The sequence below is a fragment of the Physella acuta genome, unplaced genomic scaffold (genome assembly GCF_028476545.2).
Source record: "Physella acuta isolate Inbredline_101_S28 unplaced genomic scaffold, ASM2847654v3 ptg000195l, whole genome shotgun sequence".
In the NCBI taxonomy this organism is placed as follows: domain Eukaryota; kingdom Metazoa; phylum Mollusca; class Gastropoda; family Physidae; genus Physella; species Physella acuta.
Genome location: NW_026731714.1, coordinates 301,173 through 319,205, shown reverse-complemented (window position 1 = coordinate 319,205; position 18,033 = coordinate 301,173). Strand labels below are relative to the sequence as shown.

At 42.9% G+C, this 18,033-nt stretch overlaps 1 protein-coding gene across 3 annotated transcripts; it reads left to right on the top strand.

The window, feature by feature from the left end:
- Window positions 1-964: 964 nt before the first annotated feature.
- LOC131936895 (rho GTPase-activating protein 18-like) lies at window positions 965-17,503 on the top strand. 3 transcript variants are annotated; one of them, XM_059294000.1, is made up of 14 exons: window positions 965-1,141; window positions 1,295-1,335; window positions 1,711-1,881; window positions 4,633-4,795; window positions 6,789-6,889; window positions 7,755-7,832; window positions 8,114-8,273; window positions 9,400-9,479; window positions 10,080-10,298; window positions 10,836-10,910; window positions 13,303-13,359; window positions 14,305-14,420; window positions 15,282-15,388; window positions 17,092-17,503. In XM_059294000.1, exons 1-14 carry the CDS (start codon window positions 1,009-1,011, stop codon window positions 17,184-17,186), a joined length of 1,596 nt encoding a protein of 531 aa, XP_059149983.1. In that variant the 5' UTR covers window positions 965-1,008; the 3' UTR covers window positions 17,187-17,503. The 3 variants fall into 3 exon arrangements, 2 of the variants coding, with proteins under 2 accessions (XP_059149983.1, XP_059149984.1); XR_009386110.1 differs by lacking the exon at window positions 14,305-14,420 and having other exon boundaries at window positions 17,092-17,180; XM_059294001.1 differs by lacking the exon at window positions 10,836-10,910.
- Window positions 17,504-18,033: the final 530 nt, after the last annotated feature.

The following is an 18,033-nucleotide window of genomic DNA, read 5'->3' as shown; positions in this document are numbered from 1 at the left end:
TACTTTCAAGTATTGGGGAAGTAGGGTAATCGTGCAAAATATTGAAAATCGAGATTTGTCCGTCAATATTGTCTGTGTTTGTGAGTGTGTGTGTGTGTTAGTGTGTGAGTGAGTATGTGTGTTAGTGTGTGAGTATGTGTGTGAGTATTTGTGTGAGTGTGTGAGTGAGAGTGTATGTGTATGTGTATGTGTGTGTAAGTAAGTGTGTGTATGTATATGTGTGTGTGTGTGAGTAAGTGTTTGAGTGTGTGAGTGAGTGTGAGTGTGAGTGTGTGTGAGTGTGTGTGTGAGTGTGTGAATGTGTGAGTGTGTGTGTGAGTGTGTGTGTGAGTGTGTGTGTGTGTGTGTGTGTGTGAGCGAGTGTGTGTGTGTGTGTGTGAGTGAGTGTGTGTGAGTGAGAGTGAGTGAGTGAGCGAGTGTGTGTGTGTGTGTGAGCGAGAGTGTGTGAGTGTGTGTGTGTGAGTGAGTGTGTGTGTGAGTGAGAGTGAGTGAGTGAGCGAGTGTGTGTAAGTTTTAATTGACCAGCTTCAAGCAAGGTGTATCACAGCTTCAATAGCTGACAACCAGCTTCACGGCTAGAGGGTGAGAGTGGGTGGCGGGTTGTACGTGTGTGGGGGGATGTGTGTGTGTGGAGGGGGGGAGTTGAGTGAGGGTGGGGATTTAGTGTGTTTGGTGGGGGGACGGACGGGTTGTGAGTTTGGAGATTGGTGGGGAGGCGTTGAGTGTTGGTGGGGGGATTGTGGGGGGGACTGGGGGGGGGGGGGAGAATGACGGGTTGTGGGTGTGGAGATTGGGGGGTGTTGAGCGTGGGTGGGGGATTGTGGTGGGGGGGGGGGGAGCGTGGGTGCTGATTGGCTTTTCTGCCGATAGACCTTTTGTTTTATCCAATGTTCCACAACGTAGAAATACATTTCTGTCAAAAACACTAATGACGTCACCGTTTTGTGCTGTCTTTTTCAACACAAGCAGCTTAGATACGCATACGATACGGCCTTGCTGTTGGGTAGAATGAGATACGTAAATATTATGGTTCCATTCGTCCGGATAAGTCCGGCATCGTGCCGGCATCTTCTAGCCGGAACGAATTCTTCAAGCGATGCAAGCCGATGTTTAGCCTCTCTACGTGCATACAGCAACATAAGTAAGAAAATTAGACCCCAGGTTGTTTTTTATTCAAGTAGATCTAGATCTAGTCCTAGATTTAGATTTGTTATTATTATAATCACATGATGTTGTGGTAGATCTAGATTAACATTTATCTGGCGATAGAAACATTTGTAACTTTTTTTCCCAGACCAGTGTCAGGAAACCTGTAAAACTACTCATCTGGAAAAGGTAAGCTACTTTGGAAACTGTAGACATTTTTATTTACAATTTTTTTTAAATTTCTTTGTTTTTTTAAAAATATTTATTGCCGTTATGCTCTAGATCCACCGAACATTTCTTAACAATTGCTCATACCATTTCATTTCACCAATTGTTTAATATACTTGAAAACTTTACTGTGAACAATTGTTTTTAAAAATGGAGTTAAAACTTTCTGGTTCCTTCCTGGGTAGCAATTCTAGATGACAAATGTTTTACAAAGTGTTTTTTTGTTGTTGATAAATTAGATAAATTAAATATGTTTAGGGACATTTTCTTAGGGTCACAAGAAATAACCATATACCATTTATTCACGCGTTTGTTTTATTAATTGGCTATTTCCAGCACGTGACGTCTGCTAAAAGCTTGAAGTACTGGAACGGTCTACAGTGCCAGACACGAGGCTTGTTTGGTCAGTGCCGGACAGGAGGTCTCGCAGTTTTAAAACAAGCGCTGAAGCCTGGTGTGTCCAACACATGCTGGGTACCATCGGCTGGCTACTGCGATGTTCCTTCAGTAAGTTTGGTCATTTAGTCACGGACCTAACCTCTAATGGTGTCATGGACCTAACCTCTAATGGTGTCATGGACCTAACCTCTAATGGTGTCATGGACCTAACCTCTAATGGTGTCATTGATCTAACCTCTAATGGTGTCATGGACCTAACCTCTAATGGTGTCATTGATCTAACCTCTAATGGTGTCATTGATCTAACCTCTAATGGTGTCATGGACCTAACCTCTAATGGTGTCATGGACCTAATCTCTAATGGTGTCGTGGACCTAACCTCTAATGGTGTCATGGACCTAACCTCTAATGCTGTCATGGACCTAACCTCTAATGGTGTCATGGACCTAACCTCTAATGCTGTCATGGACCTAACCTCTAATGGTGTCATGGACCTAACCTCTAATGGTGTCATGGACCTAAACTCTAATGGTGTCATGGACCTAACCTCTAATGGTGTCATGGACCTAACCTCTAATGGTGTCATGGACCTAACCTCTAATGGTGTCATGGACCTAACCTCTAATGGTGTCATGGACCTAACCTCTAATGGTGTCATGGACCTAACCTCTAATGGTGTCATGGACCTAACCTCTAATGGTGTCATGGACCTAACCTCTAATGGTGTCATGGACCTAACCTCTAATGGTGTCATGGACCTAACCTCTAATGGTGTCATGGACCTAACCTCTAATGGTGTCATGGACCTAACCTCTAATGGTGTCATGGACCTAACCTCTAATGCTGTCATGGACCTAACCTCTAATGGTGTCATGGACCTAACCTCTAATGGTGTCATGGACCTAACCTCTAATGGTGTCATAGACCTAACCTCTAATGGTGTCATTGATCTAACCTCTAATGTTGTCATGGACCTAACCTCTAATGGTGTAATGGACCTAACCTCTAATGGTGTCATGGACCTAACCTCTAATGGTGTCATGGACCTAACCTCTAATGGTGTCATGGACCTAACCTCTAATGGTGTCATAGACCTAACCTCTAATGGTGTCATGGACCTAACCTCTAATGGTGTCATGGACCTAACCTCTAATGGTGTCATGGACCTAACCTCTAATGCTGTCATGGACCTAACCTCTAATGGTGTCATGGACCTAACCTCTAATGTTGTCATGGACCTAACCTCTAATGGTGTCATGGACCTAACCTCTAATGGTGTCATGGACCTAACCTCTAATGGTGTCATAGACCTAACCTCTAATGGTGTCATGGACCTAACCTCTAATGGTGTCATGGACCTAACCTCTAATGGTGTCATGGACCTAACCTCTAATGCTGTCATGGACCTAACCTCTAATGGTGTCATGGACCTAACCTCTAATGGTGTCATGGACCTAACCTCTAATGGTGTTCTGGACCTAACCTCTAATGGTGTCATGGACCTAACCTCTAATGCTGTCATGGACCTAACCTCTAATGGTGTCATGGACCTAACCTCTAATGGTGTCATGGACCTAACCTCTAATGGTGTCATGGACCTAACCTCTAATGGTGTCATGGACCTAACCTCTAATGCTGTCATGGACCTAACCTCTAATGGTGTCATGGACCTAACCTCTAATGGTGTCATGGACCTAACCTCTAATGGTGTCATAGACCTAACCTCTAATGGTGTCATTGATCTAACCTCTAATGTTGTCATGGACCTAACCTCTAATGGTGTAATGGACCTAACCTCTAATGGTGTCATGGACCTAACCTCTAATGGTGTCATGGACCTAACCTCTAATGGTGTCATGGACCTAACCTCTAATGGTGTCATAGACCTAACCTCTAATGGTGTCATGGACCTAACCTCTAATGGTGTCATGGACCTAACCTCTAATGGTGTCATGGACCTAACCTCTAATGGTGTCATGGACCTAACCTCTAATGCTGTCATGGACCTAACCTCTAATGGTGTCATGGACCTAACCTCTAATGTTGTCATGGACCTAACCTCTAATGGTGTCATGGACCTAACCTCTAATGGTGTCATGGACCTAACCTCTAATGGTGTCATAGACCTAACCTCTAATGGTGTCATGGACCTAACCTCTAATGGTGTCATGGACCTAACCTCTAATGGTGTCATGGACCTAACCTCTAATGGTGTCATGGACCTAACCTCTAATGGTGTCATGGACCTAACCTCTAATGGTGTCATGGACCTAACCTCTAATGGTGTCATGGACCTAACCTCTAATGGTGTCATGGACCTAACCTCTAATGCTGTCATGGACCTAACCTCTAATGGTGTCATGGACCTAACCTCTAATGGTGTCATAGACCTAACCTCTAATGGTGTCATAGACCTAACCTCTAATGGTGTCATGGACCTAACCTCTAATGGTGTCATGGACCTAACCTCTAATGGTGTCATGGACCTAACCTTTAATGGTGTCATGGACCTAACCATTACTCTAATGTGTAAACATTATTTTGTAAACATGATTTTGTCATTTTTATTTTGTTAACCTTATGTTGTAAACATTATCTTATAAACAGTATTTTGTGAACATTATTTTGTTAACAACGTTTTGTTTACAACGTTTTGTTAAAAACGTTTTGTTAACATTATTTTATTAACATTATTTTGTAAACATTATTTTGTAAACATTATTTTGTAAACATTATTTTGTTAACATTATTTTGTTAACATTATTTTGTAAACAACGTTTTGTTAACATTATTTCGTTAACAACGTTATGTTAACATTATTTCGTTAACAACGTTATGTTAACAATGTTTTGTTCACAGTCGTACGTCCCGCCCCAAGACGACACAGGCGTGACCTACATCCATGACCTTGGCCAACAAGACGCGGCCATTGTCCAACAGATAGCCTACCAGGAGCTGAAGGCTCTCCTCGACAAGTTCCGCATCCCGTACCACAAAAGGAAGGGCATGAAAGATCATAAGTGTAAGCATCGTGTGTAGTGGTGGTCGTTTGTCAATGTGGGCTTTGTGTGTGGGCTTTGTGTGTGGACTTTGTGTGTGGGCTTTGTGTGTGGACTGTGTGTGTGGGCTGTGTGTGGACTTTGTGTGTGGACGTTGTGTGTGGGCTTTGTGTGTGGGCTGTGTGTGTGTGGGCTGTGTGTGGACTGTGTGTGTGGACTGTGTGTGTGGGCTTTGTGTGTGGACTTTGTGTGTGGACTTTGTGTGTGGGCTTTGTGTGTGGACTTTGTGTGTGGGCTTTGTGTGTGGGCTGTGTGTGTGTGGGCTGTGTGTGGACTGTGTGTGTGGACTGTGTGTGTGGGCTTTGTGTGTGGACTTTGTGTGTGGACTTTGTGTGTGGGCTTTGTGTGTGGACTTTGTGTGTGGGCTTTGTGTGTGGGCTTTGTGTGTGGGCTTTGTGTGTGGTTTTTGTGTGTGGGCTTTGTGTGTGGACTTTGTGTGTGGTTTTTGTGTGTGGGCTTTGTGTGTGGACTTTGTGTGTGGTTTTTGTGTGTGGGCTTTGTGTGTGGGCTTTGTGTGTGGTTTTTGTGTGTGGGCTTTGTGTGTGGGCTTTGTGTGTGGGCTTTGTGTGTGGTTTTTGTGTGTGGGCTTTGTGTGTGGACTTTGTGTGGACTTTGTGAATGGACTTTGTGTGTGGGCTTTGTGTGTGGGCTTTGTGTGTGGTTTTTGTGTGTGGGCTTTGTGTGTGGGCTTTGTGTGTGGTTTTTGTGTGTGGGCTTTGTGTGTGGGCTTTGTGTGTGGTTTTTGTGTGTGGGCTTTGTGTGTGGACTTTGTGTGGACTTTGTGAATGGACTTTGTGTGTGGGCTTTGTGTGTGGACTTTGTGTGTGGGCTTTGTGTGTGGGCTTTGTGTGTGGACTTTGTGTGTGGACTTTGTGTGTGGGCTTTGTGGGTGGGCTTTGTGTGTGGACTTTGTGTGTGGGCTTTGTGTGTGGGCTTTGTGTGTGGGCTTTGTGTGTGGACTTTGTGTGTGGGCTTTGTGGGTGGTTTTTGTGTGTGGGCTTTGTGTGTGGACTGTGTGTGTGGACTTTGTATGTGGGCTTTGTGTGTGGACTTTGTGTGTGGGCTTTGTATGTGGGCTTTGTGTGTGGACTTTGTGGACTTTGTGTGTGGACTGTGTGTGTGGACTCTGTGTGTGGACTTTGTGTGTGGACTGTGTGTGTGGACTCTGTGTGTGGATTGTGTGTGTGGACTGTGTGTGTGGACTGTGTGTGTGGACTGTGTGTGTGGACTTTGTGTGTGGACTTTGTGTGTGGGTTTTGTGTGTGGACTTTGTGTGTAACTTTTAGTTCAACAGCTGTAACTTTTAGTTCAACAGCTGTAACTTTTAGTTCAACAACTGTAACTTTTAGTTCAACAGCTGTAACTTTTAGTTCAACAGCTGTAACTTTTAATTCAACAGCTGTAACTTTTAATTCAACAGCTGTAACTTTTAGTTCAACAGCTGTACAGCTGTAACTTTTAGTTCAACAGCTGTAACTTTTAGTTCAACAGCTGTAACTTTTAGTTCGACAGCTGTAACTTTTAGTTCAACAGCTGTACGGCTGTAACTTTTAGTTCAACAGCTGTAACTTTTAGTTCAACAGCTGTAACTTTTAGTTCAACAGCTGTAACTTTTAGTTCAACAGCTGTAACTTTTAGTTCAACAGCTGTAACTTTTAGTTCAATAGCTGTAACTTTTAGTTCAACAGCTGTAACTTTTAGTTCAATAGCTGTAACTTTTAGTTCAACAGCTGTAACTTTTAGTTCAACAGCTGTAACTTTTAGTTCAATAGCTGTAACTTTTAGTTCAACAGCTGTAACTTTTAGTTCAACAGCTGTAACTTTTAGTTCAACAGCTGTACGGCTGTAACTTTTAGTTCAACAGCTGTAACTTTTAGTTCAACAGCTGTACGGCTGTAACTTTTAGTTCAACAGCTGTACGGCTGTAACTTTTAGTTCAACAGCTGTAACTTTTAGTTCAACAGCTCTACGGCTCCAGTCTAGCCAGTATTGTGGAGCATGATATCAAAATGGGGAAAAAGTTCGGCCCATTCCTGAGTCCATGTTTCCTTACAGAGGTGAGCTTGTGACGACTGGTGACCCTCGTAATGTCTTGGTCGTATGGTGTAACAAACCTACATACACATACATATATCTTATGAACGTGTTGCAGTAATCAGCTGAAATAAATAGTTCTAACTAGAGACGGAGGTTAGTATGTCGGTAAAGCTCATGTTTGCTGAACCGAAAAGTCTCGAGTTCGAACACCAGGCAGACGAGGCTGGTGACACCAACCCGTCTAAAAGAAAAAAACTCCCAAATTAAACAAATGTGTTGGACAAAGGCTATGGAAGCAAATAAAATAAAAGCATGCTAAAAACTGAGTCAACGCATAACACGTTGACATGTAAGGCCCAATTGTTGAGGAAGGAATCTCTTCTAACACTAGAATTAAGAACCCTAGTCCCTATCCCAACCGTTTCCCACACCCTTCGTCAACACGATTTTTGCCCCCCCCCCCCTCCTACTCCCCCACCCACTCACCCTTAACATCACTGAAAATGCCCGGCTGTAACTGATGCCTCCACCGGTTCCTCCACACAACTTTTGTCCTTCCCCCCCCCCCCGCGTACACCCTCCTACTCCCCCACCCCCCCCACCCCTAACATCACTGAAAATGCCCAGCTGTAACTGATGCCTCCACCGGTACACCCTCCTACTCCCCCACCCACCCACCCTTAACATCAACGAAAATGCCCGGCTGTAACTGATGCCTTCACCGGTTCACCCCCCTACTCCCCCACCCACCCACCCTTAACATCACGTAAAATGCCAGGCTGTAACTGATGCCTCCACCGGTACACCCTCCTACTCCCCCACCCACCCACCCTTAACATCAACGAAAATGCCCAGCTGTTACTGATGCCTCCACCGTTCCTCTAGATGATCCTCTACCTTGACAGCGTTGAGGGCGACGATGTTCGGGGAGAGATGTTCAATCCTTCTGGCGTCGATACAAATGTAAGGCGGCTGCTGATTGGATGATTGTGTGATTGTCCCCGTGTGTACGATTGTCTGTATGCATAATTGTTTGCTGGTATAGTTGTGTATTGGTATAGTTGAGAGTGTGTATTATTATGTATTTGAAGAATGAGACTTTGATATGTGTGTATATGTGTATGTGTGTTTGTGTTTGTGTGTACGTGTACGTGTACGTGTACGTGTGTTCTCTAGACTTTGCTTTGACAATACTTTGGTGTGTATGTATGTATGTATGTATATATGTATTTGTGTTTGAGCAGGCGTTTAAAAAAGACGCCAACGACAACTACTACTCTGGGAGGTTTAGGCTGGACAAGTACGAGCCTCAGGTCATCGCTGCAGCCCTCGTTAGGTTCCTCAGTGAGTTGCCGGAAAAGATGACGAGCGTCGACCGTCTGGAGGAGTTCCCTCCGGTAGCCGGTAAGTCTGGCAATAATCCGGTAGCCGGTAAGTCTGGCAATAATCCGGTAGCCGGTAAGTCTGGCGATAATCCGGTAGCCGGTAAATCTGGCGATAATCATTCCGGTAGCCGGTAAGTCTGGCGATAATCATTCCGGTAGCCGGTAAGTCTGACGATAATCATTCCGGTAGCCGGTAAATCTGGCGATAATCATTCCGGTAGCCGGTAAGTCTGGCGATAATCATTCCGGTAGCCGGTAAGTCTGACGATAATCATTCCGGTAGCCGGTAAGTCTGGCGATAATCATTCCGGTAGCCGGTAAGTCTGGCAATATTCCGGTAGCCGGTAAGTCTGGCGATAATCATTCCGGTAGCCGGTAAGTCTGGCAATATTCCGGTAGCCGGTAAGTCTGGCAATATTCCGGTAGCCGGTAAGTCTGGCAATATTCCGGTAGCCAGTAAGTCTGGCAATATTCCGGTAGCCGGTAAGTCTGGCGATAATCATTCCGGTAGCCGGTAAGTCTGACATTCTTCCGTCCATCGCTTGCAGGCTGATGCCATTTATTTATCTCAAGATCCCACTCGCCTGTTGATTTGTTTTACAAATGTAAAATATTTTTTTAAATGTTGTGACACGGACGTACTCGGCGTAAAATGTCCATGACATGACCGAACCCCTGACGTCATTACTGACGTCCTATAACTACTAGGGTTCGGGTTTTACACCTGTGTCTTGTGCTACTGGACCTCCACCCCAAACTTTGGTTTGCACGTGACTCGTCTCAACACATTTTGGATCGTTTGTTTACAAATGTCTAGCTTGAAAACAGTTTTAACTCCGCTGAATTTTTTTTTTACATTTATGTGTTAGTATAAAAAAGTGTGTTTGATGCACATTTAAAACACTTCATTTTTCCTTAAAAAAAATAATTTGTTCATACAAAACTTTACAAGCAAAAGTTGCTTAGAATAGTTAACTACCCCCCCCCCCCCCCGACCCAAAATAAAAAAGAATAAAAAAATAAATGTAATTTTAGCCTAAAAATGTGACCATTGTTTACCTTTTCACAGGTTTGAAGAACATCCACCGGCAAATAAATAAATGTAATTTTAGCCAAAAATTTGACCATTGTTTACCTTTTCACAGGTTTGAAGAACATCCACCGGCTTCAGGTGTTGAACTACATGTACCTGATGATGCGCCGAGAGCACCAAGACACTATCCAGGTAGGTCGTTAGTGGCAGCCGTCAAATACACAGGTAGATGTATAGCCGTCAAATACACAGGTAGATGTATAGCCGTCAAATACACAGGTAGATGTATAGCCGTCAAATACACAGGTAGATGTATAGCCGTCAAATACACAGGTAGATGTATAGCCGTCAAATACACAGGTAGATGTATAACCGTCAAATACACAGGTAGATGTATAGCCGTCAAATACACAGGTAGATGTATAACCGTCAAATACACAGGTAGATGTATAACCGTCAAATACACAGGTAGATGTATAACCGTCAAATACACAGGTAGATGTATAACCGTCAAATACACAGGTAGATGTATAACCGTCAAATACACAGGTAGATGTATAACCGTCAAATACACAGGTAGATGTATAGCCGTCAAATACACAGGTAGATGTACATGTAGGGTGGTACAAGCAGGTGTACACACCAGAGAATTCCGTACACAACAAATTGCGAATTCTGGAACTGGAACACCCCCCCCCCCCCGCCCCAACATCAAGTTATCCCCAGGCGATATGTTATTTATCCCCAGGCGATATGTTATTTATCCCCAGGCGATATGTTATTTATCCCCAGGCGATATGTTATTTATGTTACCGGGAACTAATGACGTGTTACCCGGACCTGTCTGAGCACAAACAAGACGAGGGGGACAGGCCGTCTGTTCAGGTGGCCACGAAGTTGAAGGACGTCCTCCATACACCCGGCAAGTTCCAGGGGGACGGAGAGGATCGGCTGAAAAATTCCATCCTCATTGGCCGTCTTTACATGGACTATATGGACAAGCTGTGGACAGTACGTTGGCGACTTTTTGTTGGCGACTTTTTGTTGGCGACTGTTTGTTGGCGACTGCTTGTTGGCGACTTTTTGTTGGCGACTTTTTGTTGGCGACTTTTTGTTGGCGACTGTTTATTGGCGACTGTTTGTTGGCGACTTTTTGTTGGCGACTTTTTGTTGGCGACTTTTTGTTGGCGACTTTTTGTTGGCGGCTGTTTATTGGCGACTGTTTGTTGGCGACTTTTTGTTGGCGACTTTTTGTTGGCGACTTTTTGTTGGCGACTGTCTGTTGACGACTGTTTGTTGGCGACTTTTTGTTGGCGGGTGAGGCAATTGTTTGTTTAACTGACCCTTATGTCCATTAACACCTATGGCTGCTAACCTCTATGTCCGCTGACCCCTAGTATCTCTGCTGACCCCCACTCTCTCTACTGACCCCTACTCTCTCTACTGACCCCTAATCTCTGACCCCTAGTCTGACCCCTAGTCTGACCCCTAGTCTGACCCCTACTCTCTGACCCCTAGTCTGACCCCTACCTTCCCCGTGTACCGCAGGTGTCCCCACAGATTGTCAACCAGGTGCGCTGGCTGTACATGTCGGGTAAAGCTTCAGTCCAGTCGTCCAAGAAGGTCAGTTGTAGACACGACATAGACACGACATAGACACGACATAGACACGACATAGACAGTCCAGCCGTCCAAGAAGGTCAGTTGTGGACACGATATAGACATGACATAGACACGACATAGACACGACATAGACAGTCCAGCCGTCCAAGAAGGTCAGTTGTAGACACGACATAGACACGACATAGACACGACATAGACACGACATAGACACGACATAGACACGACATAGACACGACATAGACAGTCCAGCCGTCCAAGAAGGTCAGTTGTGGACACGATATAGACACGACATAGACACGACATAGATACGACATAGACAGTCCAGCCATCCAAGAAGGTCAGTTGTAGACACGACATAGACACGACATAGACAGTCCAGCCGTCCAAGAAGGTCAGTTGTAGACACGACATAGACACGACATAGACAGTCCAGCCGTCCAAGAAGGTCAGTTGTAGACACGACATAGACACGACATAGACACGACATAGACAGTCCAGCCATCCAAGAAGGTCAGTTGTAGACACGACATAGACACGACATAGACAGTCCAGCCGTCCAAGAAGGTCAGTTGTAGACACGACATAGACACGACATAGACAGTCCAGCCGTCCAAGAAGGTCAGTTGTGGACACGACATAGACACGACATAGACACGACATAGACACGACATAGACACGACATAGACACGACATAGACACGATATAGACACGACATAGACACGACATAGACAGTCCAGCCATCCAAGAAGGTCAGTTGTAGACACGACATAGACACGACATAGACAGTCAAGCCGTCCAAGAAGGTCAGTTGTGGACACGATATAGACATGACATAGACACGACATAGACAGTCCAGCCATCCAAGAAGGTCAGTTGTAGACACGACATAGACACGACATAGACATGACATAGACAGTCCAGCCATCCAAGAAGGTCAGTTGTAGACACGACATAGACACGACATAGACAGTCCAGCCGTCCAAGAAGGTCAGTTGTAGACACGACATAGACACGACATAGACAGTCCAGCCGTCCAAGAAGGTCAGTTGTGGACACGACATAGACACGACATAGACACGACATAGACACGACATAGACACGACATAGACACGACATAGACACGATATAGACACGACATAGACACGACATAGACAGTCCAGCCATCCAAGAAGGTCAGTTGTAGACACGACATAGACACGACATAGACAGTCAAGCCGTCCAAGAAGGTCAGTTGTGGACACGATATAGACATGACATAGACACGACATAGACAGTCCAGCCATCCAAGAAGGTCAGTTGTAGACACGACATAGACACGACATAGACAGTCCAGCCGTCCAAGAAGGTCAGTTGTAGACACGATATAGACACGACATAGACAGTCCAGCCGTCCAAGAAGGTCAGTTGTAGACACGATATAGACACGACATAGACACGACATAGACACGACATAGACACGACATAGACACGATATAGACACGACATAGACACGACATAGACAGTCCAGCCATCCAAGAAGGTCAGTTGTAGACACGACATAGACACGACATAGACAGTCAAGCCGTCCAAGAAGGTCAGTTGTAGACACGATATAGACACGACATAGACACGACATAGACACGACATAGACACAATATAGACACGACATAGACAAGACATAGACAGTCCAGCCATCCAAGAAGGTCAGTTGTAGACACGATATAGACACGACATAGACACGACATAGACACGACATAGACAGTCCAGCCATCCAAGAAGGTCAGTTGTGGACACGACATAGACACGACATAGACACGGCATAGACACGACATAGACACGACATAGACAGTCCAGCCATCCAAGAAGGTCAGTTGTAGACACGATATAGACACGACATAGACGCGGCTAGACACGACATAGACAAGACATAGACAGTCCAGCTATCCAAGAAGGTCAGTTGTAGACATGATATAGACACGGCATAGACATGACATAGACACGACATAGACACAGCTAGACACGACTTAGACACAGCTTGACAAGACATAGACACACAGTCGTTATTTGAACGACATTGTTATATATATATATATATATATATATATATATATATATATATATATATATATATATATATATATATATATATATATATATATATATATATATATATATATATATATATATATATATATATGTATATACACATATATATATACATGTATATATATATATATATATATATATATATATATATATATATATATATATATATATATATATATATATATATATATATGTATATATATATATATATATATATATATATATATATGTATATATATATATATATATATATATATATATATATATATATATATATATATATGTATATTGCCTTTGTTCCCTTCAGCCGTGGACTTCTAAAGATAAGTTTGATGGTGTTCAGGCGAAGCCAGACGAAAGTGTAGTGAGTACATTTTGGTATTGTGTACATATTGGGCATGGTGTACATATTGGGCATGGTGTACATATTGGGCATGGTGTATTCATTGGGCATGGTGTAGAGACACTATATATATATATATATATATATATATATATATATATATATATATATATATATATATATTTATTTTATTTATTTATAAAAACAATACTTTAAGTTTTTTAAAACAAAAGCCCACAATTAGCGATACTTTTTTAAATTATTCATTTAGTTTTAACGTGTTGTAAAAAAAGTGTCAGATCATAATTAATTTTGTTACAAAATAATTTGAAAAAACAATTTTTTTAGAATGAGATTTTCAAAATGCGTTTTTTACAAGCTTTTATTTACCCTAGTTCCTAGTCGTTCATAGATCGAAACTGACGAGCGAATTTCGATCACTTGTAACTGACCGATTCGTTTCAAACTTGGCAAGTGGGTCAAGGCCCAATTACAATGCAATCTGACATCAAATTTGACTTAATTGGATGCCTAACTAATTTTTTTATGAATTATTATACGCTATCATTTGGTGCGCGACAGTTTTTAGTCAAGCAACTCTCTTGTATTAAAACAAATTTAAAGTACTAAAAAAATGCATAAAAACGTTTTAATAACAAGCTTTTATGTAATGATGCGCTAAAAAGGAGAAAATAAATGATTTTCTTTAAATATATTATTATAATAAAACACTACTGTTTAAATACCAATACAGAAAAGCGCGGGTCACTGTATTATTTATTGAATACCTTTACAAAAATTTAAGAAGCGATACACGTTTTTCTTTTTGGTTATTTAAATTGAAGGGTATTATCACATTTTTAAAGAAGATTATTTATTTTTCTCCTCTTTAGTGCATTATTTCATAAAAGCTTGTTATTAAAACGTTTTTTTTATGCATTAAAAAAAATGTTGCCGTCGACTTAGCGAGGACTGAAAAAAGCTGAGATCATAGTGAAGGCGCCTCACCTGCCCAAGAAAGAAGGCCCGGTACAAATTAACGAGAAGACAACAGCTATCGACGTCGTCTGCCATTTTGAAACGTAAGTGACGTCATCTACGGTCTGAAATATACCAGGCGTGGTCAGAGATCTGAGCTCAACACGTGATCAGAGAATTGAGCTCAACACGTGATAGAGAACTGAGCTCAACACGTGATAGAGAATTGAGCTCAACACGTGGTCAGAGAATTGAGCTCAACACGTGATCAGAGAATTGAGCTGAACACGTGGTCAGAGAATTGAGCTGAACACGTGATCAGAGAATTGAGCTGAACATCATGACATCAGACAGGTGACATCCTGACATCAGATGACATCATGACACTCGGTTCTGATGGGAACCTGACAAAGGTTAGGGAGAAGGTGGCTGGGCATAGTGCTGACACGACATAGAAAGAAAGGTCAAAGAAAAGATGAACTCTACTTCAACTGCACTAGGGCACACACTGATAACTGTACACCGCCACATCAACGATTAAAGTTGTCGTTCACAACTGTGGGTGTAAACTGTACGGTTTATAAGTTAACCATTTGGTTGATATATTAAAGTAACCATAATTTCAACTGAAATAATCACATTTTTCAATGTGCGCGTGACATTTCTAAACGCACCCCTCCCTCTCCTCCATGTAGTTCGCCGATGCAAAATTCTGCCACCCCCCCCCCCTCTCCTAGACTTCATTTTTGTTAGTTATTTGAATATGTTATGTGTCAAACAAAGTGTAAAAAGTCTATTATAAAGTGAACATTTAGTGACGTGATGAGAGACACGTGATGAGAGACACGTGACCAGTGTATGAGACACGTGACTAGAGACACGTGACTAGAGACACGTGACCAGAGACACGTGACCAGAGACACGTGACCAGAGACACGTGTCAGGTGACTATTGTATTGTTCCAGCAAAGTCAAGATGATGAAAGAACTGAGTGACAGCCGTTATTCCCCCAAGAGCCTGGAGTTCTGCCACAAGAGATTTAGTTACCTGCATGAGAAGGGGGGCAACATAGGTAGGTCACTGCCACAAGAGATTTAGTTACCTGCATGAGAAGGGCGGCAACATAGGTAGGTTACTGCCACAAGAGATTTAGTTACCTGCATGAGAAGGGCGGCAACATAGGTAGGTCACTGCCACAAGAGATTTAGTTACCTGCATGAGAAGGGCGGCAACATAGGTAGGTCACTGCCACAAGAGATTTAGTTACCTGCATGAGAAGGGCGGCAACATAGGTAGGTCACTGCCACAAGAGATTTAGTTACCTGCATGAGAAGGGCGGCAACATAGGTAGGTCACTGCCACAAGAGATTTAGTTACCTGCATGAAAAGGGTGGCAACATAGGTAGGTCACTGCCACAAGAGATTTAGTTACCTGCATGAGAAAGGGGGCAACATAGGTAGGTCACTGCCACAAGAGATTTAGTTACCTGCGTGAGAAGGGGGGCAACATAGGTAGGTCACTGCCACAAGAGATTTAGTTACCTGCATGAGAAGGGGGGCAACATAGGTAGGTCACTGCCACAAGAGATTTAGTTACCTGCATGAGAAGGGCGGCAACATAGGTAGGTTACTGCCACAAGAGATTTAGTTACCTGCATGAGAAGGGCGGCAACATAGGTAGGTCACTGCCACAAGAGATTTAGTTACCTGCATGAGAAGGGGGGCAACATAGGTAGGTCACTGCCACAAGAGATTTAGTTACCTGCATGAGAAGGGTGGCAACATAGGTAGGTCACTGCCACAAGAGATTTAGTTACCTGCATGAGAAGGGCGGCAACATAGGTAGGTCACTGCCACAAGAGATTTAGTTACCTGCATGAGAAGGGCGGCAACATAGGTAGGTCATTTCTGATGTCATTCAGCATGTCACAGACTTAGGTAGGTCATTTCTGATGTCATTCAGCATGTCACAGACTTAGGTAGGTCATTTCTGATGTCATTCAGCATGTCACAGACTTAGGTAGGTCATTTCTGATGTCATTCAGCATGTCACAGACTTAGGTAGGTCATTACTGGTGTCATTCAACATAGGTCATTACTGATGTCATTCAGCATCAGTTCCTTACTGATGTCATTCAGCATCAGGTCATTACTGATGTCATTCAGCATCAGGTCATTACTGATGTCATTCAGCATCAGGTCATTACTGATGTCATTCAGCATCAGGTCATTACTGATGTCATTCAGCGTAGGTCATTTCTGATGTCATTCAACATGTCACAGACTTAGGTAGGTCATTACTGATGTCATTCAGCATAGGTCATTTCTGATGTCATTCAGCATAGGTCATTTCTGATGTCATTCAACATGTCACAGACTTAGGTAGGTCATTACTGATGTCATTCAGCATAGGTCATTTCTGATGTCATTCAGCATAGGTCATTTCTGATGTCATTCAACATGTCACAGACTTAGGTAGGTTATTACTGATGTCATTCAGCATAGGTCATTTCTGATGTCATTCAGCATAGGTAATTTCTGATGTCATTCAGCATAGGTCATTACTGATGTCAGCATGACGCAGACTTTCTTTGATATTATTGTAAAACTAACATGGTAGGCCAATTATTGATGGATGGTTGCATCCAATCTCTGTGTAGTCACTGACTAATATGAGATCATACATTTATTTGGGTGTAGTTCCTTTGACTAATGTGAGATCATACCTGTATCTGTGTTTAGTCACTTTGACTACTGAGCGAACGTTTGTTCCAGGTTCCCGTAGAATCGACCCGTGGGCCAAAGTCCTGGACGTCTACAAGATAAATCCCAAAGCCGAGTTCGTTATCGAGCCACGATTTGGCCGATAGACATTTGTTAGTGGACACATGTTGGGCATTTGCTAATGGACACATGTTGGACATTTGCTGCTGGACACATGTTGGACATTTGCTAATGGACACATGTTGGACATTTGCTAATGGACACATGTTGGACATTTGCTAATGGACACATGTTGGACATTTGCTAATGGACACATGTTGGACATTTGCTTGTGGACACATGTTGGACATTTGCTAATGGACACATGTTGGACATTTGCTTGTGGACACATGTTGGACATTTGCTAATGGACACATGTTGGACATTTGCTTGTGGACACATGTTGGTCATTTGCTGGTGGACATTTGCTAATAACACATGTTTGACATTTGCTAATGGACACATGTTGGACATTTGCTAATGGACACATGTTTGACATTTGCTAATGGACACATGTTGGACATTTGCTAATGGACACATGTTGGACATTTGCTTGTGGACACATGTTGGACATTTGCTGGTGGACACATGTTGGATAATTGCTAATGGACACATGTTGGTCATTTGCTGGTGGAATCATGTTGGACATTTGCTAATGGACACATGTTGGTCATTTGCTGGTGGACATTTGCTAATGGACACATGTTGGACATTTGCTGGTGGACATTTGCTAATGGACACATGTTGGACATTTGCTAATGGACACATTTTGGACATTTGCTGGTGGACACATGTTGGACATTTGCTGGTGGACACATGTTGGACATTTGCTAATGGACACATGTTGGACATTTGCTGGTGATAACTTTAAGCGCCAACATTTAGGGACAACAGAACTACAGCCTGTCTTTTGCTTCCATTTCACTCAATTTTAAAACTTTTTTTATACCTACA